Source organism: Amphiprion ocellaris, chromosome 4 (assembly GCF_022539595.1).
Source record: "Amphiprion ocellaris isolate individual 3 ecotype Okinawa chromosome 4, ASM2253959v1, whole genome shotgun sequence".
Lineage (NCBI taxonomy): Eukaryota > Metazoa > Chordata > Actinopteri > Pomacentridae > Amphiprion > Amphiprion ocellaris.
Window position 1 is genome coordinate 15241957 of NC_072769.1, and position 20595 is coordinate 15262551.

General features: G+C 40.6%; 3 protein-coding genes across 4 annotated transcripts; 2 read left to right on the top strand and 1 right to left on the bottom strand.

The window, feature by feature from the left end:
• Nucleotides 1–1225: 1225 nt before the first annotated feature.
• LOC111567847 (interleukin-8-like) lies at nucleotides 1226–2880 on the top strand. Its single transcript, XM_023269183.3, has 4 exons — nucleotides 1226–1384; nucleotides 1542–1674; nucleotides 1804–1890; nucleotides 2489–2880. The coding sequence occupies exons 1-4, from the start codon at nucleotides 1333–1335 to the stop codon at nucleotides 2499–2501; spliced, it is 285 nt and encodes a 94-aa protein (XP_023124951.1). The 5' UTR covers nucleotides 1226–1332; the 3' UTR covers nucleotides 2502–2880.
• A 4448-nt stretch (nucleotides 2881–7328) lies between these two features.
• On the top strand, nucleotides 7329–16127 carry fbxo10 (F-box protein 10). Of its 2 annotated transcripts, none has more exons than XM_055010331.1 (11): nucleotides 7329–7562; nucleotides 7841–8458; nucleotides 9760–10587; nucleotides 10806–10955; nucleotides 11272–11408; nucleotides 12698–12768; nucleotides 12941–13093; nucleotides 13176–13526; nucleotides 13618–13925; nucleotides 14032–14219; nucleotides 14931–16127. In XM_055010331.1, exons 2-11 carry the CDS (start codon nucleotides 7874–7876, stop codon nucleotides 15109–15111), a joined length of 2952 nt encoding a protein of 983 aa, XP_054866306.1. In that variant the 5' UTR covers nucleotides 7329–7562; nucleotides 7841–7873; the 3' UTR covers nucleotides 15112–16127. The 2 variants fall into 2 exon arrangements, with proteins under 2 accessions (XP_054866306.1, XP_023124947.1); XM_023269179.3 differs by having other exon boundaries at nucleotides 7331–7562; nucleotides 13615–13925.
• polr1e (RNA polymerase I subunit E) lies at nucleotides 16067–20423 on the bottom strand. Its single transcript, XM_023269181.3, has 12 exons — nucleotides 20269–20423; nucleotides 19875–19978; nucleotides 19697–19773; nucleotides 19534–19619; nucleotides 18150–18205; nucleotides 17901–18045; nucleotides 17591–17701; nucleotides 17385–17481; nucleotides 17161–17291; nucleotides 16979–17060; nucleotides 16554–16685; nucleotides 16067–16349 (listed from the first exon to the last, which is right to left on the bottom strand). Exons 1-12 carry the CDS (start codon nucleotides 20330–20332, stop codon nucleotides 16184–16186), a joined length of 1251 nt encoding a protein of 416 aa, XP_023124949.2. The 5' UTR covers nucleotides 20333–20423; the 3' UTR covers nucleotides 16067–16183.
• Between the last annotated feature and the right edge of the window lie 172 nt (nucleotides 20424–20595).

A 20595-nucleotide genomic window follows, 5' to 3' on the forward strand; every position in this document is an offset into this window, starting at 1 on the left:
ACAGCCGAGATAATGAGGATGAAAACAGGAGCTGGGAAAACCAGGAATGAATCATGAGCGTGTCATGAGCTAGTCCTCCTCATGGATTGTGTTTTTTAGCCTTTGTGTAAAGCTGATAGGTATGCTTGAGCATTAGTGTGTCACTTTAGCATAAGCATGTGCGATTTACTTTGTGCACAGTTTCAAACAAGGGTTTAACTGCTGACTGACATGATGATGAATGATATACAACACAAGGAAGCAACAGCCTTCCGAAACGAGACTCTATTGCAGTCGTCCTCTGGGGGATTTGGATAATGTCAGGGAGTTTTCTGATTTACAAATAGGTGGTTGAAGACTGAACCCCACTACCTACTCACACAAAACTTTGAGCTGGGGTATCTATCTGAGGGTGGGTGACCGTCCAGTTTATAGTCTACCCATTTGTAAGAGCATTTGTCTGATGAAGAGTCAAGCCAGGACAAGCTCGCTGGTTTGTCATAACCCACCCGTATATGACAACTGTAGATAATATTCAGAAACATTCAAATTTTTTTTTTTTTTTGTTCAGCAATTGTTTTTCTTCAGTTTTATTCTTTAAACAAAAGAAATTTACACTGACATTAATCTCACTGCCTGTGTTACGCATAAAAAGATTTTTTCCACATAATTGAGGTTTTTATGTTGGTTTTGGAGTTGTTTGGTGATGTTGCAAGGCTTTTGACTTCATAATCTAAACAAATATGTTGAAGTATAACAGAATGGAGAAGGGAGGATAAATACTAGCTGCAGCTTGGGCAGCAGAAATCCAAGTTCCAGCTAGTTCACTGCTGATTGAGATCGGCTGCAACAATACGGGCTTAATTTTCATGGGAAAGTGATTTTCTCATAAGAAATGAATCCCCTAAATGACCATTGTTAGATGTTCCAGTTGTTTCTGCTAATTCACCTCTGCAGCAGCTATGGCAGGATCTCAAAAAGAGATAAGAAAACAAAATCACTGCTGTCACAATGAGCAAATATGATATATGCACCTCATCTAGTTTCTTATACATTTTTTTACTCAGCAAAGTTCTCAGAAATCTAAATAATGACCATTAAATGTGAATTACTGCCTGTCATTGCCATCAGAAGTGTTTTTTTTTTCTTTTTTTTCTTTTTTTTTGAACATCTCAGTTCCTTGGAATAAGTAGGAGGGAGCAATGCTGGGAGAAAAACAATCATAAGAGCAGACTTGCATCACATCTGGCAGTTGTAGTGGAAAGGGCTGAGCTTCATATAAATGTTTGCAGGCTACAAACTGACAATTTAGATCGCATCCCCGAGATCTCTGAATTCAGATTTACAGCAGATATGTCTACCATCACTACTGTGGCACTCTTGGTTTTGCTGATCATCCATGAAGGTGAGTTTAATCTGTTAAAATATAAAATAAATATAGATAATTGTTGAAATATTCCTTGACATTTACAATTGATGCCTGTTGCCTGCATCGGTGCTGAGATTTGTGTCATGTGGTTTGTTTCTGTCCAGATATTGAAATCTCATCTCTGCAATTTCAGGTATCAGTGTTGGGGGTCCAGAAATAAGTCCGCGATGTCAGTGCATCACGACGGAAAAAAGGAAGATTGGTCGTTTAATTGGAGAGGTGGAAGTGAGGCCTGCAAACTCACACTGCACTGAAATAGAGATCATGTAAGTATGAAAGTTGCCCTTTTACTTTGATCTCACAAAACACCTAAAGCATGCCTAAGCTGCATTTTAATGCGTCTGAGGTAATATAAGTTTTCCATTGTGTCTGACGTCTTGGATCTGATCCTGCAGTGCCACTCTTAAAAAGGATGGACAAAAGATTTGTCTGGACCCTGATGCTCCATGGGTCAAAAAAGTGCTTGCCAATAGACCAGCTGTGTAAGTCTATTTACTATGTTCTATCTGTATATTTACCGGGTTTTTGTGATTTTGTTAATAGATTAACCTGAAAATAAAGCCTTACATGAATGAGAAGAATTTTAATTTGCTGACCGAAGTAACTGATAGCAACTTGATTTCACAGTCTCATTTCTGCATATGGGTATTTCGTCACATTCACTTCAACTAAAAGGCAATTTTGGCAACTTTATGGCAGTGACCGGAGTTTTATTGTCTTACGCTCTTAGTCACAGCTCGGAGAAAAAGGAGGATGTTTGCAGAAGAAAAGTGAAGTTCTCCTGAACTTTCAGCATTCTAGGAAGTTGGTTAGTCATCAATTCGCCACAGGCGAGTCCGTAAATTATAGTTTAAAACATTTCATTTCAAGTCATGGCATTAAATTTCAAAGCTGTCATGCTATTTTATTTGAATCCAGAAATTCATACTTTGAATTCCTTTTGTAGTGATCACACAGTCGGCGAATATCATGTCACCAATTTTCTATCCAGTGTGTGTAAGTTAAGTGTGATAGCCTTCACTGTGAAATGAATAAATAATGATATTAAGTAATAAATAAATAAAATTCTCCTCTCTGTAGGCAGACAACTTGAAGAGCAAACCTTCCCAGATTTGGTTCAGATGGAAGAAGGACAGATTTTCAGCATCCCCAATGATGAAATGGGAGGATGGGTTGCACTGACGGGGCACAAAGTTTGGCTGTTATATTTCAAAGGTGGCATTTAGATCATCTGTTCCCAAATTTTCTGTTTCCTGAGCAAGAAAGGAAGGCACGGTGACACAAACTTATATTCTGAACAATATGTTAACCATCATATGTCTACTTACTGAACAGGATGGTATTTCTACAAGAAATGCAAATTATTCTATTTCAAATGTGAAGCGGAGTAAATGTAAACATACGTATACTGTATGTTTTATGTAAAACATTAAGACAATGATTGTGAATAAACTGATTTTACAAATCACAAACCTGCTCATACTCACTTATTTGAGGTTATTTTTGACTTCGCTTTTTTTCACTGGAGTGAAAAGTGAGGAAGGATGATACAGCAAAAAGTCACAAAAAGGTTTATCCGTGATTTCAACAGAAAAGTTAGATCATTCTTTGTGGTTTTGTGGAAAAAAAGAAGTAATAAGATCACTTTCCAGATATTCAAAAAAATATCTGCCATCATGGACGGTATTTTAAATTGCTGGTGGCCGTCACATTTTCTGTCTGCATATCCAATACACAAGACTCTAAAGTATGAATTTGTTAACATCAGCCACAGTAATGAAAATTTAGATTGAAACAGCACCAGGGAATCACAGTATGCTTCATTTCATACAGTCTCTAAGACAGGACATTTTCAGGTTCAACACCTCAATATTCTCCCCCAGAGGTCAGACAAGATCTCTGTATTTTGACTTTTGAAATTCCAAACAGAATAATTCATTAAATTCTGTTTTTAAACAAGTTTCTCTGGGAAAAACACTGTCTCAGTAAACATTACTCTGTCTCTTCATATTTTGTATTTCCTTCATGTTAGAGACATGAACTTTGTGTGATTGTCCATTCCATCTTGTCTGTTAAATGCTGGCATCGTCTTAGATTTTGCTGTGTTTTAGAAACACAAATAAACCAATTAGCACAAATAAAATAGCAGATGAAGCAGAGTTTTCTTGGTTTGTGTCATTTGGAACCTTTATTCCTGCTAAGCCAAATTAAACCGTCAGTGGACGGACATCGCCACCTCTTGGACAAACATATGCACCATCAGGACCGTGTCAGTTTATGTGACTGCAAAACACAAGGTGGGCCATAAGTTTCCATGCACAGGAAAATGTAAAATGTGTATTTTTTAAATGTTTCAGATACCCTAGAAGATGTATTTGATGCTATCTTTGGGGGCCCTTGAAGGCCATGGTGTATCAGGTGAAGATACGAGACATAAATCATCTCAAGGAATGTATCACCAACACCATTACAAGCATAACTTCAACTGTGCTAATGCAAGTTCATCAGCAGTGGAAAACATATATTAATATATGTTTTCGAAGCAATGGTAAACATATAGAGTACATTATATTAATAAAAACAGTTGTACAACATAAAGTGTTTATTTTTCCTGTGTATGGCAACTTATGACCCACCCTGCACACTTCTTAAATAGCAGCTGACACTACTGACATTGTATTATTTTAGTGCAACATTATGCCAAAATTCAAATGCTTTTCTTTGTATAATTTTCACGAAAAACATTTGGCTGCCGTGCAACTATAGCCCATGAAGTGATTAGGACAAAAGCCAAGAACAACACCATATTGCTGCTCCTGAGCCAACTGCAGAGTGGTGCTTATGTGAAAGACTGCTCAGGACATGTAGAGGTCATTTGTGTTTGTTGAGCTCTGCATTTTCAGGAAAAACAAGAAGTGGCTGAAAAATGGTTTTGAAATGTTAAGGAGTGAAACCTTCCAGTGAAATATCTCAGTAATCAGTTCTCTGTTTTATTTCTGCTTTTCGTCCTCATCTGGCACTAGTTCTCCAGTCATTTCCGATCCAGTCACTCCCACCTGTCCTCCGCTAACCCTGTTGTTCCCGCAATTCCTTATCACCTGACTTTTACACGCCCACTTGCACACCTGCTGTCCATTACGTCACCAGCTTAGCAGCATTTACACCTGCCTACTTCCTTTCACTACCTGCCAGACTGTATAGTATTTCAGTCTCCTGCTCCGCCTACGTTTGTCTGTCCTGAACCTCAGGCTTTTCTGCATTACTAAGGCTGTGACTGACTCTTGCTTGCATTCACTCTCCAAGTAAATGGTTCTGTCTTTGAGTTGTGTTTTTTTTTTTTTTTTGTTTTTGTTTTTTTTTTGGCTAAAAATGTTTAGTCAGCGAATATACTATAGCTGTGAAAAGAAGTAAAATGCAGTTCTTCAAATACTCATGCATCTTTGATTTACTTTACTGAAGTATTTTCATTCATACATTTTTACTCCGTTAAAATAATCTCACAGTTGTAGTTATTTTTTCAGATTTTACATTAGAAAAAAAAACCACAATAAGCTCAAAATACCATCCAACAACAATAATCTGCCTCTGCGCAGTGTTTCATATATCTAAGGTGGTAATAGTTTAAAAACTTCTCACATGATTTCATCTAAATTGTGGTTTTCAGACTAAAGAGATAAAATGATCCAAATAATCCGATGCTTTGAATAACAGCCTGCAATGTATGTCTACTTTAAGTTCTTCAAATGGCTGAAATGGAGAATTCAGCTAATATGATTGACATGAATGCAGCATTAGATTTGCAACTTAACAGTTTAGAACATGCTCAAAAGCATCAGTGAGTCACTGTTGTCATTGGCAGTTTTTACTCTCCAACTCTCACGGCTTTACAGTTTTGATTGAACAGAAGTAAAAACAATTTTAAAAAATGTAAAATTCTGCTGGAGTTTTTCACTCAGATCCACTCCTTCAATTTCAAAATTCTCACAAGTGTCTCTTCTTTATAATGCAAAGGTACTCATTTGACCTTAAAGTTGTGGAGCTGTAATGATTGAATCTTTGTTCAAAAGCTTTTTTTTATGACAAAGGCTGCAACGGTTAATCGTCTCATGACCATTCAGATTTATCTTGTGACCTTTCTTAGGAGCACTGGACTAAACTAACAATGCAAAGTAGAAAAAATAGCCCCACCTTCAACAACTGTAAACACTGCTGGCACATCAGTAGTTATAATATTGAAAGGACATAAACAATTTCAGAGTCACAGCGGACAGTTCCCTGCATAGAAAAGTCCTTTTACTTTTTATATTTTAAGCACATTAACAGGTAACACCATTGTACTTAATATGATTATGCTAAACTTTTACCTGTGACTGTTTTTACATTCTTGCATTGTTACTTTTACCTGAATAAAAGATCTGAATGCTTTTTACACTGCTGCTGTCTGGCTTTGATCACTTAATCATAATCACGGAATTGGAGATACACACTCTGTATTTCTTGAACATTTTCATAATTTATCATACTTTTTAATGTCTCTGTGCCATTGTTATCTTTCTGTGACACTGCATGGGTCTAATTTTTTCTCAGTTGAAGAAATAGGCATACTGTGTCTGCTTGTTTAAAATTACATTTACATTAAACATGTAGGGAAAATTTGGATATTTTGGCCATTAGATGCGACACTACTAACACACTATCACCACTGTGAAGCATGGTGGTGGCAGCATCATTACGTGGGGATGCTTCAGTGCAGCAGGCCCTGGAAGGCTTGCAGAGGTAAAAGATTAGCAGCAAAGTTTTGGGAAACCCTTGAGGAAAACCAGATGCAGTCTGCAAGAGAACTGCAACTTGGGAGAGCATTTGTTTTTCAGCAAGTAAATGACCTCAAGTTTATAGCCAAAGTTCAGCAGAAACGGTTTACAGAAAACAAGGTGAATGTTCTGGAGTGGCCGAGTCAAAGTCCACACCACTATCAAGTGGAGCATTTGGGGCTGGACTTTAAAAGTGCTGTTCACTCGTGATTTCTGTGCAACCTGACAGAGCTTGTGCAGCTTTGCAAAGAAGAATGTGGTAAAACTGCAGTGTCCAAATGTGCAAACCTATCCACACAGCCTTAAAGCTGCAATTGCGGCCAAAGGTGCACCTACTATATATTCTCTTGAATACATACGTAATCAATTATTTGTACCTTTTATATTTTTAAAAATTGGCATTGCTTTGTAGAAATGTTTTTTATTTTGACATGAAAAAATCTTTTTTGTTGATTCCTGTGTTGAAAAGCAATAAAAGGGGAAACTTCCAAGGGTGTGAATGCTCTTTATAGGGGCTGTATTTAAAGATTTGCAAGGCCTCCAGTGTTTGCCTATTTCAACATTTAGCCGAAACAGACAGAAAACTAAGTTCCCTTCTTGAGTCGTCTGTTCCTCACACAGCTATAAGTCAGTGATCCAATGTTAATGCATCTATTTTATCAATTAGTAATAAATTATTTAGTCTAAAATGCCAATCGAAAGTTTTCAGGACCCAAAGTGATCCTCAAACTCATTCTCAGGTTGAAATATCAGTTTAAAACTAAAAGACGAACTTGAGAAATACAGCAAATTGTCACATCTGATGAAGTAAAGCGATCAAGTTTGGCAATTTGCTGGATGAATTAGTTAAACTATCCAAAGTGTCCGATCAGGAGTCTTTCTAAATTATTTCTGGGTCCAATTTGGAGCAGACAGTGTTATTATTACTGATAGAAATGCTATTAATACACCAGCTGTGACAAACTAGATCATCCTCAGAGGAGAGAATTTAGACCAAAATGTCTGCATGTGATGAAAGTTTGTCTTCTCTAGCATCACAGCTTACATCAGCCCACCTCCCCACAGCTATGGATGCGCTAAGGAGCACAGAAGGTAAACGCCCACCTTGGGTAAGCGGAAGATGGAGATCCCTTCGTGGTCTCTTGCCGTAAACTGGAGGCAACAGTCTGAACTCCATTTCGGTGGCACATCTGCTGGCATCATGGATTGTTTTGAACTCTGGAGGCTGTGAGGACGAAGTGTCAGACATGTAACCGTCCGTAGGCAGCAGCTCCAAACATCGAGCCGACATGCGTTGATTCGTCGCAGCATGGAAAACTGGTGAAAAGAAAAGAAAAAAGAAGGTAACGCTTTTATTATTTCATGAGCTAACGGTAGTGGGTGGCCAGTGACTAGCGCCGCCTTGCTAGCTAACCGACATTTATCGTAGCAAACTTTTAGCTAAATATTTCAGCCCTGACGTGAAATTAACGCTAAGCTAGCAGAAATGTGCGTTCCTTTCTAACAATTTGTAGCTAGTTGCTGTAGATGCCGGCAGAGTTATTTGCTGATAAGCGCAGCTGTGTGTCTTTGTTATTGTTGTGCAATGGTTAACGCTAGCTACGTGACTGACTGTCTCCAGGCTCGGTACTCCCCAGCCGTTGTCTCCGCTGCCATGGAGGTGGGCAGCCTACCTGTGGAGCTGTGGAGGGTTATCTTGGCATATCTTCCCCTCCCTGAGCTGGGCCGCTGCTGCCAGGTGTGCCGTGCCTGGAGGGAGCTCGTCCTCTCCCTGGATAACACCCGCTGGAGGCAGCTGTGCCTCGGGTGCCCGGAGTGCAGACACCCCAACTGGCCCAGTCAGCCCCACCTGGAGCCTCCGTCCTGGAGAGAGGCCCTGAAGCAGCACGCCCTCGCCACCCGCACCTGGACTCAGAATGGGCCGGAGCTGCAGTCCTCTGCCTGCCTCCTCTTTTTCCGGCGTAGAAAAGACCGCAGGGTTTGGCATGTGGGCCCCGGATGCGAGTTTGAGACCCTCCGCGGGGCCCTCGGGGTGGCCGGGCCGTATGACCGTGTGGTGCTCCATCCAGGGGTGTATGAGGAGCAGGCTGAGGTGGCGCTGAAGGTGCCCGTGGAGCTGGTTGGGCTGGGCCGGCTGGGCGAGGTGGCTCTCCTGGTGTGCATGGAGCAGCAGTGCCCTACTGCCAGGCTGTGTAATCTGGTGTTCATGCCGCCCTGGTTCTCCACCGTTGTGTACAAGGTGAAATTACAGCTTGTTATTATGGGTTCCTAAAGCCCTTTTCAGGCATAAGATACAAAACATTGTTAAGGTTGACATTCACTATCATTCAAAAGTTTGGGGTCACTTAGAAAGGTCCTTGTTTTTGAAAGAAAAGCAGTTTTTTCAATGAAGGTAACATTAAATGAATCAGAAATACAGTCTCGACACTGTTTATGACTATTCTAGCTGGAAACAGTTGATTTTTAATGGAATATCTACGTAGGGGTACAGAGGAACATTTCCAGCAACCATCACTCCTGTGTTCTAATACTATATTGTGTTAGCTAGTGGTGTTGAAAGGCTAATTGATGATTAGAAAACCCTTGTGCAATTGTGTTAGTGCACGAATAAAAGTGAGTTTTCATGGAAAACGTGAAATTGTATGGGTGACCCCAAACTTTTAAATGATAGTGTGTTACTTTTCCATTAATGTTCCTCACACTTCATTCAGACATACCTGTACAGTGACGCTCGCAATATTTGTCATTCACGCAAGGTTGGACAGTACACCAAATGATGTATAATATGTAATAATGCAATAACAAACAAAAGACTACCTCTAAACTAACAGAAAGCTTATCAGGCAGTCCAAATATCTAATTGACTTGACTATTTGTACTTCCTTAGTTGCACAAAATTCTGTCCATCTGTGATGATAATTTAAATACAGACTTATCAGCTGTAAAATGACAATGTGCTGACAGGTGTGATGGAGCTCAAGACTCAACCTGAGGGCCGCTGTGCCAAATAATTTAACTGGAGCTTATGAACTGTGACCATGTGTGGCAGCTCACCTGTCTGAAGTGAAGAAAAGTACATTCTGACTGGCCCTTAGAGCCTGACTCATTATGTATCCATGTTGGGCCTAATTTATAAGTAATTAATTAAGTCATTGTAGCTGAAGTCCACATGCACAAATGCACTTTACTGTGTCACTTTGGAGACCCTTTAATGATACCATGCAGGCATGTAAATAACTTAGAGGAAAGACTCCAACAGACAACCGAAAACAAAAACTAAACTTCAGCTCCAGTTAATGTTTTGTGTACATTCATTATTAGGGAGTCTCATTTATCACGAAGTTAGATTACCAGAAATGAGTGCATGTATGTAAGGGGCTTAAGAGAGCAATGTCTCATTAGAGATTTAAGGTTTAAAGTGGCCTAGTCTGCTCACTCTTATATCCACTTATATATTAACCAAATAAGGCCTAACTGTATGTCTTTCTTGCTCAAGCTGTCTGACTCCAATGACTTTTTTTCCTCCGTGCTCTTCTCCAGACATCATGGGGTCACGTCCAACTAGACAACTGCAACTTCGAAGGAGCTCAGCTGCAAATCCGGGGCCCAGGAACCTGCCAGGCTCGGTTTTGCTCCTTCTCACAGGGCAGCTCTGCTCACTTGCTGGGAGTCGTTCTCAGTTTATTGGACAGCTGCGACTTTTCTGGAAGTGACACAGCTTCAGTGACTGTTGAAGGTCCCCCAGTGTCAGAGAGGAACTGGGCTTGTAAACATTTGGCTGCCCTGGCCAGGACGTTCCCATCATGTGGCATGTCTGGAAATAATAGCTCTCTCAAAGACCCTGAGGCCGGCTCCACTGGTGGAGCTCAGCCTCCAGCGGCTAATGTTAAAAAGGAACACGTGAGCATAGAGGACTGGAAGAAAAGGACGGAGGTAGATGCCGTGTGTCAGGGCACAGTGATTGAAGATGGCTGGAGTGACGGTGAACACAGCGAAGGAGAGGGGGAAAATCACAATGGAGAGGGAATCAACAACACCAAAAAACAATTAACACTGGATTACAAAATCCAATGTGACCATCATGGCCTATCCCATTTCCTCAAGCCTCGGCCAGATGGCTCTCTGTCAGTTGCCTCTTCCCCTGATCCCCCATCTGTGGCCCCTGAACCCCTCACCCTTCAGCAGGAATTAGACAGGGACCCAGAAGCTCACATGTTGGCAGTATCTACGCTTGGCTGCATTCTCCGACGCTGTCTTTTCAGGGACGGGAAGGGTGGTGTACATTTGTCTAATTATGGACAAGCTCGCCTGGAGGAGAATGTTTTCCGTGGGCTGAACTACGCGGTCCGCTGCATCCAGAACTCCACAGTAAATGACACCATAATAACTTTGTTTCAGAATCATGAAATGTATCAATAAAAAGCATCTCAACATATTTAGAATTTCCACATTTAGTTACTTTTATACACAGCATACCATAAGAGTAATGTATCAAGTTAAGGAAGTAGCTCAGATCATTCGTAATTTAGCAGCAGTTTCCTATTAAAACAGTTACTTGAGCTCCTTCCTTCTCTCACCTGCTTCAGATAGTGATGCTGAGAAACGAAGTCTGCGAGTGCCGGGCGTCAGGTGTGTTTCTGCGCCTTTCTGCTCAGGGCCTCATTGCAGAAAACAACATCCACTCGAATGGGGAGGCAGGGCTGGACATCCGAAAAGGGGCTAACCCCACCATTGTGGTAACTGCTGCACCAGTGTCTGTTTTTAAAGATATAAACAACACCAACTTTTGACAAAGTAGCTTGTCCCAAAGCTTTCAACAGCATCTCGTTGCCAGTTACAGTTATATGAAGTGAAGATGCTGTTTTGAGTGCATAATCAACTAGATGCATCCTGCATGTAAACTTTTATCGAACGCAATAAAAAATGATCTGTTGCAACTAGCATTTGCTTAAAATGTTTGTGATATCAGCAGATATATTTCCATATGGACTGATGTTAGCTATGTTTTTGCTTCTCTGTTTTTACTCTCTCCCTTTGTCTTTTATTCCACAGTGCAACAGAATACACAGTGGTTTGCGTTCTGGGGTTGTTGTCCTTGGCAATGGAAAAGGTTCAATTCGGAGCAACCAGATCTATAACAACAAGGAAGCGGGAGTTTATATTCTCTTCAGCGGAAATCCTGTGGTGAGGTACGCTGGACTCCACAAACATCAAACATCAAGTGTATTCCTTGCTTTTCCCGTTAAATGGGTGTTACTCAGATTGTTCATACAGACTATGTGGGTTTTCTCACCATTCTGAGGCTTGGCTATTTGTTTTTGTAGCACATTATATGAAAGCAGTATTGTTTAGTAGAAAAAACACCTCTACAAAACAGTTTTTTCACAGCAGATATTTTGATGTCACAGCAGTATTGCAGATGATACTAAAAATGTTAAAGATACCTCCTTTCCAATAATTTCGCTCAGTAAGCCAGCACTATGCTTTATAAAAGAGTGTTTGCATCATTTATGTAGATTTTCATACAAACTTTAAAGTGTCTCTGCAGTTATTGAATAAACTCCAAAAACTCAACCCCATGCATCACAATTACATTTTTAGATTTTTTTTCTAGAAAAAAAGTCCTTATTTGTCTTTAAAGAAATTTGAGTCATTCAGTCTTATGTGTTTGAACCAGAAACAGATTCTGACAAAGAATGATTATATGGAAAGCCCCACCATGACAGTGGACTACAGTGGTTCCTTACATTTGTTATAAATGAAACTATAGATTTCTCAATATGTGATATTGAGATGGTCATTTGTACACTGCAGTTAAAATGTGAAAATGCACATGCTAAAAACAAATGCTTATTTCACTCATTGCAGATAAAAGACTATATGGACATGTTGAAAAGGTAAAAAAAAAAGAATGCTTTTCACTGGAGGGGGTGGTTAAAGCAGTGAATATGTGGTATAAGCAGTGTTACACAATGTTGTAAGATGTGATGCTGGGGTTGCAGGTGCACACATACACTACTGTTCAGAAGTTTGGGGTCACCCAGACAATTTCATATTTTCCATGAAAACTCACGCTTTTATTCATGTGCTAACATAATTGCACAAGGGTTTTCTAATCATCAATTACCCTTTCAAAATGATTAGCTAACACAATGTAGCATTAGAATACAGGAGTGATGGTTGCTGGAATTGGGCCTCTGTACCCCTGTGTAGATATTCCATTAAAAATCAGCTGTTTCCAGCCAGAATAGTCATTTACCACTTTAACAATGTCTAGACTGTATTGCTGATTAATTTAATGTGATCTTCATTGAAAAAAAATGCTTTTCTTTCAACAAGAAGGACATTTCTAAGTAACACTAAATTTTTGAACGGTAGTGTACATAAGCAAGCCACGTTCATTGTGGCTGCAGAAACAAGTCAGAGTTTTTTCAGCATTTGCCCCATGTATGTATTCTTTCTGCACTGTCTCTCCTAGTGGGAATCACATCTTCCAAGGTCAGGCAGCAGGGATTGCTATAAACGAGAATGGCAGAGGGATGATAACAGGTGTGTATCTAAGTCTGTAATATCTCCTTGTCCACGTTACACATCTGCTTGAAAAATAGGCTCTTCAGTTTCCTCCACTGATGTACCACTTACATAAAGTTAAAGCACCATTTTTGGTTTTGATCCTTTCTTATTTTCTACTTCCAATTGCATTTTAATTCTATAATTCCAGAGAATGTGATTAGAGAGAACCAATGGGGAGGTGTGGACATCCGCCGAGGAGGCGACCCCATCTTGAGGAACAACTACATCTGTTATGGCTATTCAGACGGCGTGGTGGTAGGAGAGAGAGGGCGCGGACTTATTGAAGGAAACCATGTCTATTGTATGTAATTTCTCGACATAACAGCTCATCTTTAACAGCTATGGCACAGACATTTCATTCCCCCTTCTTTTGATTGCTTTAGGTAACAAAGGCTGCGGTGTGTGGGTTATGTCGTCCAGCCTCCCACAGCTCCTAGGAAACTACATCATCCATAACTGTATGTATGGACTGGCAGTGTTCTGCAGGAAGGACCCAGAGAACATCGAGGCCAGGGAGGGGAACTGGCCTGGACAGGAAGGAATTGGTGGAGATGGAGGCAGTGGGGAGAGAAGGGGCGTCGAAGGAGAAGGAAGGGAAGGTCAAGAGAACTTCAATGAAGAAGGTGAATTGTTTGCCTGGGAAAGCGATCTGGACAGCGAGGATGAGCGCCACTCTGCTCGTCGCTCCATTAGCGTGGCTCTGGTGGAGAGCAACTGCATGAGCTACAATGGAGGTACTAAACTAATCTGTTGCGTCAAGCGCAGATCATCACTCACTCGCCATCTCTAATCCTCTCTCCATCTTACTGTCTCTTTCTGTAGCAGTTGGCCTGTATGTGAAGAGCAGCGAGGCCCTTAATGTTTTTGCTAACCTCGTAAACAATAACCGAGGCCCTGGCATCGCTGTGCTGCAGAGCAGTCAGCTGACCCGACTTGTTACAAACTGCATTCTCGAAAATGGTCGAGGTGGTGTTGCGGTGGAGAAAGACTGCAGAGTGGAGCTTCGTGGTAATGGCGTCTATGAAAACAGTGGCCATGGTGTCAGTTTCAGTGGAAATGGGCAGATTGTGGAAAATGATATGGTTGGAAACCGTGGCTACGGGATCCAGGTGTCTGGGGGAGCTGATATCAAGGTGAGATGGAATGAAACATGGATACAGGTGAACTTACTTGTTAGACTTGTTTCAGATGCACTTACTTTTGTACCTTTATGCGTGTTGTACGATTTTTTTTCTTTAGGTAGTGCGCAACCGTGTCCAACCAGCACAGAGCTGTGGCATCGCTGTGCTAGGGGCCGTAAAGGGTGTTGTCCATGACAATATCTTGTTCCAGGGTCACCCTGCAAACAAAAAAACACTGCTGCATATGGATCCTGCCAATGAGAGCTGTGTGTTGCGCAACAACAGTATTCTAAGGCATAATAACAGGTAACTAAAAAAGTAGCAGCCATTCAGAGACCATCAGCGCCTTTTACTCCTCACACATTGATTTTAATCATTAGGTGATGATTAGAGTTGTCACACAAAACTGCAACCCTTCCTCTATTTTATAGTGAGGGAGATTGTTCATTGTCAAAGCTCCAGGCCATTTTGACAGACAGAGCTCTAAAAATCCACCATATACTGTTTGCTTAGCTCTATACAGCACACAGATGCTGCCATACTATATAGCATTAACAGAAAAAGATGCGGTGTCTTTCAGTTCATAGTATGTCAAATATACAACGCTAAAAATACCAGGATGTCTTAACTACACCCATTGGATTTTGCAGTATTTAAGAGAGCATGCTTGCCTGGCCCTTCTGATCCGCAGTTCTCTGTACAGTACTTCACATTCGTTATGGTGTCTTGGAGCATAAACAAGCTTTAATTGCTGTAAGAGCACAGAGGGGTGATAGTTCACTTCACAGTACAGACTGAATCTGTAAAAGTTTGAGGCGGATTATTATGTCAATGCTGTATGTCTCATTATATGCAACTGTAGTATTGCTAAAAAAGAAAAAGGCAAAGTATATTATTCTGGATATAGCCTGGATTTTCCAGGTAGACAAGTTAACCACAGCTAACAGGCACAGAAAATGAACTTCGAGGGTCTTCTATTAATTGAATACTTACTTTTTGTCTCTTTCCATTTTACAGCTGTACATCTTCTCCACCATGGGTTTTTGAAAACCCTCCCCCTCGCCCACTGGCCAGCTCCCCTGTTGGCCTCTCCTCGTCCCAGTATCCTTCCCGACTTGGAATTTCCATGACGACCAGGATCAGTGCAACTGTGGAAAGTGGTTGCCACAGTGGCAGCATGTTCTGCTCCATCCTGTGAATACTGGCAAGCACTTAGCCAGTATGAAAACCAATGTCAAGAGGCCTGTACTGGTGTATGCTGTACTTGTAGAGTATAGTCTCAGAGAAGACCCTCCAGAAATGATGCTCCCGTGGTTACAAGTGTCTAAAGAAGTAGGAGGCTGCACAAAAAACACTAAAGGGACCAGTATACAAGGGTGGCACACAACATTTTGTAAATCAGACTTTTGTAATTTTGTGATAAATGCTAGTGCACTCAGAAAATGTGAACTGATGAAGTGAAGCTTGAATGCAACACATTCAAGCGTCACCATCATCCTACATCTTCGATATCCGTTTCACCACTAAAGCTTTACCTTTGTCATGTTTTCTTTTACTGTAGACTATGTTGGTTTTGTCAATTTGCTTCTGGGACTCGCTGGTTAGGAAGTGCACATTTATAAATCCTAGCAAGAGTCAAAGATTATGGAGATGCCAGCTTCCACCATGGTACAAAGTAAAGCTGTGCCTTGCTTGACTTTTTAAATCAATCAATGATTGTAGCTAGGCAAGGAGCGTTCAGAGTGTGAGGTGTATATGCAAAAAACAAAGCCAAAATGAAGCTTCTGCCTCCTGTGCAGAGCTGTTTCCTGGTGAGTCTGTGTTCTTGTATAATGTCCTCCATGTTGTTTTGAAAATATGACACAGCTCAGCTTTTTCACTTCAAAATTTAGACCCGTTCTAAATATCATTTCTGACACTATCAACATGCTGCGCAGTGACACAACCACACAGACTCACTGGATAGTAGCCAGAGAGCCAGTGTCAGAGAGGGAAAAAGATGTTTAGTGTGCAATACATGATGTCTACAAATGTGCCTATACGTTCTGAAAGTCTAAGCTAGATGTTCTGTCATCTAGAATTTGTTTACAGCTTGTTAGTCCGCTTTTTTGTATATTGAAGTGTAAGCATTATGTAATGATATCATGTATAACTCAAAGTTCACCACTTTATTTGTCTACAAAATACAATAATAAACAAGTCTTGTTTGTGGTATTTTCAAGTCTTACGGTTTCTTTTTTTTTTACTGTCCACTTCTTTTCTTATGGTCTTCAGTGCATTTTCTTGCGCTTCCGTCTCTCAGTGAGCTGCTCATATTTAACTAGAGGTAGAAGAAGAGAGGCCTGCGTGTGGTTATCTTGCAGTCCAGCTTCATCAGCCTTGGCCCGAGCTGGTCTAATTAAGGTCAGTCCCATTGACTTTGCAACTTCAATCATCCTATGGGGAAATATATAAATCAGTTACACTGGTGGAGTTCAATCACCCTTCATACTGACAGTGACTTATGGTGTGTGATCATATCTGCATTTGAAAAGATTGCTACATTTCATAGCTTGAAATGTGTTGAGTTCACACTACAGTGGTCTTGGTTCAACATACTTTAGCGCACCGTTCCAGATATCAAAGGCCCTGTTTTCTTACCTGGCCTCTGTGATTCTCAGGTCACGGTGAAGTAATGTGAGGTCAGCAGTCATGTGGCCCAAATGCAGCAGCAGAGCCAGGCAGTATGCTGCTATTTTGGCACGCATTGATGCAGACACTGTGTTCTGCAGCCTAAGAGGAAAAGGTACAGTTAAAAGTTAAAGATGTGTGTGTTTATATGGAGTATTTTCAACATAACCAGTGCAACAAAACAAAAAATACATGAATAAGGGGCGAGTGGTATAAAATTGTACATGAGAAAGAGCCACTTTGCTCATGAAATGGAAACCTGGCAAGGAGAGTAAAAAGCATTTTATAGAGATTTTTAATATCAAGTTGCAAAATCAAATTCAAGACACATTCATGTGGTCATGAACGAATGTTGCAAAGGTTTACAGAAGCTCACAGCTTGACCGTCATCATACCTGCCGCTGTTGAAAGTCTCCACAGTGAATGTTTTGAAGAGTTTGTTCTGAATGATGCGAGGGCAGCCTTCCTCCTGCCCAACTGTACACATAAACATGGATTAATGTTATTAGTCAATGTGTGAACAGCAAGTTTATAGAGCACTTTACATACATATATGATGAAAAAGTATTTCACTCACACTTGCGGGTCATGCTCCTCTGCCGCACCAGTTTAAGGAGTAGAGAAAGGTAAAAGGCACATCGAGCTGTTTTCACTCTGGCCTCATCTGCAGTTGGCAGGTTCTCTAGGTGCCTCACAACACTCAGGCACCTTAAATTTAAAAAGTGCAAACAAAAATTAGAATGCAAGAAGACACTTGGCAAATAAAATGTCTCGGCAAACGTGAGCCCATCGTTGCCCTACCCTCCATCATCTCTCATCTTCTGCAGTTCCTCAGGGGTGACTGCTAGCATCTTAGAACCGGCTTCTTCCAAAGCTTCAAACTCTACTGGACTCAGCACTACAGATACTGATTAAGGATGGAAACCTGTGGCCCTGAACGCAAAATTATATCTCCATTGTCTTACTGACACACACACATATGCTGACTCAGAGCCAATAAAAGATACGATTATCAAATGGATAGACGTTCTCTTGTTTGTCTGCATTGGCATTGCAGGGCGGCAGGTGGAGAGCCAGTTCTCCCTGCGACTCAGCATCAGCCACCTCCTGTTGTAGAGCTGAAGACAGAGGTGAGAAAAATGCTTATAAACTGAGACAAGAACATTGTGAGAAAGATGAGAACATAAGGATCCATATGTTTACGTTAGCTTATGTTTTAATTTTCCTTCATTGACTTCTCTTCCACATTGTGCTAACCAGTGGCGTCAGAAAACAGACACCCACACACGTCTTTGACAAAGTGACTGTGTAGTTTACCTTCCAGACCCTTCTTGTTGATCACAGTGTTGGCAGCCTTGTCCACTGCATGTTGCAGAGTATCACTGCCCACCTGATTGAGCTTGCGGGAGCTTAAAGCTCTCTTCTGTTTGTTGGTGCCGAAGGCCTCAATCAATGAGTCAACCTAAAGAGAAAATGTCAGATATGACTGAGACATTAGTAGCAGTTTCTTTCTGATTTGAGTACGGTCTTCTTTTACAGCAAGAAAAACAGGACTAATCAGTGTACCTTGTCTCTGTAGGTCTGAGTAGTGTCCTGGGATTTTGCAATATCTGTTGTTTCTCCTGGTGGCAAGACAGTGCAAAGTCAGATAAATTGACACTGACCACATCTCAGGCCAGACAAAGCTTTGCACATTTTCATTTTCAAAAGATGATCTGGTCTTCTGGATAGCTGTCAGTGATTTTGGCTATGTACAGAACCTATTAAAAGTAACTGAAAGCGTTCCTCTACTAGCTTTCATCGTGGTCAATTTTATTAGTTCCTTTATGTCAAGAATTATTTTAAAATGACTCTTTAATGTTACAAACATAAAACTTAAGTAAATGATTAGATCCTCCCACATAATTTTAATCAATATAAACTTGTTAGTTATTCATAAGATTAACTTTATTTTTCATTTTTAATATTGCACTTTCACTGAAACATAAATGTTAGAAGCAGTTACAATCGTCAACAGCTGAGATGGGAGAGACTATTCATACAATAACTATTGCCAGTTTACCGGTCAAAGCTTAAGAGGAAAGCAGAAAGGAGAAAGTCACGGCTGAAAAAAATAAATCTGAACTACAGTTCATCAGAAAGCCTATTGGAGACTCTGAAGTCAACTGGAACAAGATTCTTTAATGAGGTTTTTAGCCATCAGACTAGATGCTATGTTTGGCAGATACCAAGCATTGCACACCACCCCACTGCAAAGCATGGTGGTGGCAGCATCATTATGTGGTGATGCTTTTTGGCAGCAGGCCTTGGAAGGTTTGTGAAGGTAGAAGGTAAAATGAATGCAGCAAAAAAATCCAGAAGGAGAACATGATGAGGTCTATAAGAGAACTGCAACTTGGGAGAAGACTGGTTTTCCAGCAAGACAATGACCTAAAGCATTCAGCCAAAGCGACACAGAAATAGTTTAAAGACAGGAAGGTGAATGTCTTAGACTGGCTGAGTCAGAGCCCAGATCACAATTCAACTGAGACTGTGTAGCTTCACTTGAAATGGGCTGTTCACTCATAATCCCTGTGCAACCTGACAGAGCTGGGTCAGTTTAACAAAGACGAATGTGGTAAAACTCCACTATCCAGATGTTCAAGTCTGATTGAGACCTTTCCACACAGGCTCAATGCTGTAGTTGTGGCCAAAGGTGTGTCTACTAAACACTAACTTGAAAGAGTTAATGCTCATGCAGTTACTTATTTTGTGTTTTATAATTTTAAACAATTGACATTACTTTGTAGAATTATGTTTTCACTTTGACATAAAACAGTGTTATTGTAATTTTTTTAAACAAATCTCACACGATTCAATGTTTAAAAAGTAATAAAAATGGCAAATTTCCAAACAGAAGTGAAGACTTTGTATGGGGACTGTCGACTGTTGGTGATTGTGTTCCTTTTACCTGGTATAGCTGGTTGCATGTTGAAGAGCTGAGCGTTGTGCACCTCCATTTGCATGGTCTGTTTGTTCAACACCCCAACATAATATCTAAATAGACACAAAACATCACACTTATTAATCTTCGCCACAGAGACAGCATGTCAAAACAAGCTACAGTCACCCACTTGCAAAGACTGTTGCACTTCAGTGATCCTGCTCCAAAGTTGTGTCCAACATAGGACAGTCTGTCTGATTCAGCAACCTTGAGAGAGAAAAACACAACACACTCCAATGAAAGTACTGAGACTAGAACAACTCAACTTAAACAGGTGTAACGACATAAAAATCCTGCAGCTTTCTCACCAGTATCCGCCTGCTCTTTTTTCTTGGGTTCGTCTCATCTGTGTTCTTGTACAAAGAGAAATCCAGCCTGTCTGGGTTTTTGACGCTGCCATTTGAAAAGCGGACTGTGTGACAGACAAACAGGTCAACACATTTATAACGGTACACATGTTATCAGATATAACACACACATTCATAACGTTCAAACTCTCATGGACTCTCGTGGACTCTTTGGTACATTAATAATACACGTGGGAAGAAGCCTGGACAGACAACTTAACACTGCAGCGAGCGCCACGTGTAAAGCACGTAAAGGACGTCTAAAACGAGCAGCTAAGCAACAACCAACCGACAAATATCATTTTGACAAAGTTTTGTTCATTAAAAGTTCTGACATGCAAACGGAGACAGTCACCTATAACAGCTTTGTCGGTATCTCTCTCCTCTCCGCAGCACACGAACGAGCAGGAGGCTGCCATGACTGTTGTCGTCGGGCTTCTTCTTCTTCTTCTCTGACGTTTATTGTCGTTTGGGGAAACTGGTGCATTACCGCCACCCACTGGTGCAAAGGATGAATGACCATATCCGGTATTACCTTAAAATTATACACCGTATAAGAAAATATTAAATAATATATATTTAAAAATGTTATTTAATGTAAGAAAAATATTCAGTCAATATAATATAAATTACTGAATAAAAATACAGTATATAGAATACATTGCTACCCTCTTAATGCAGT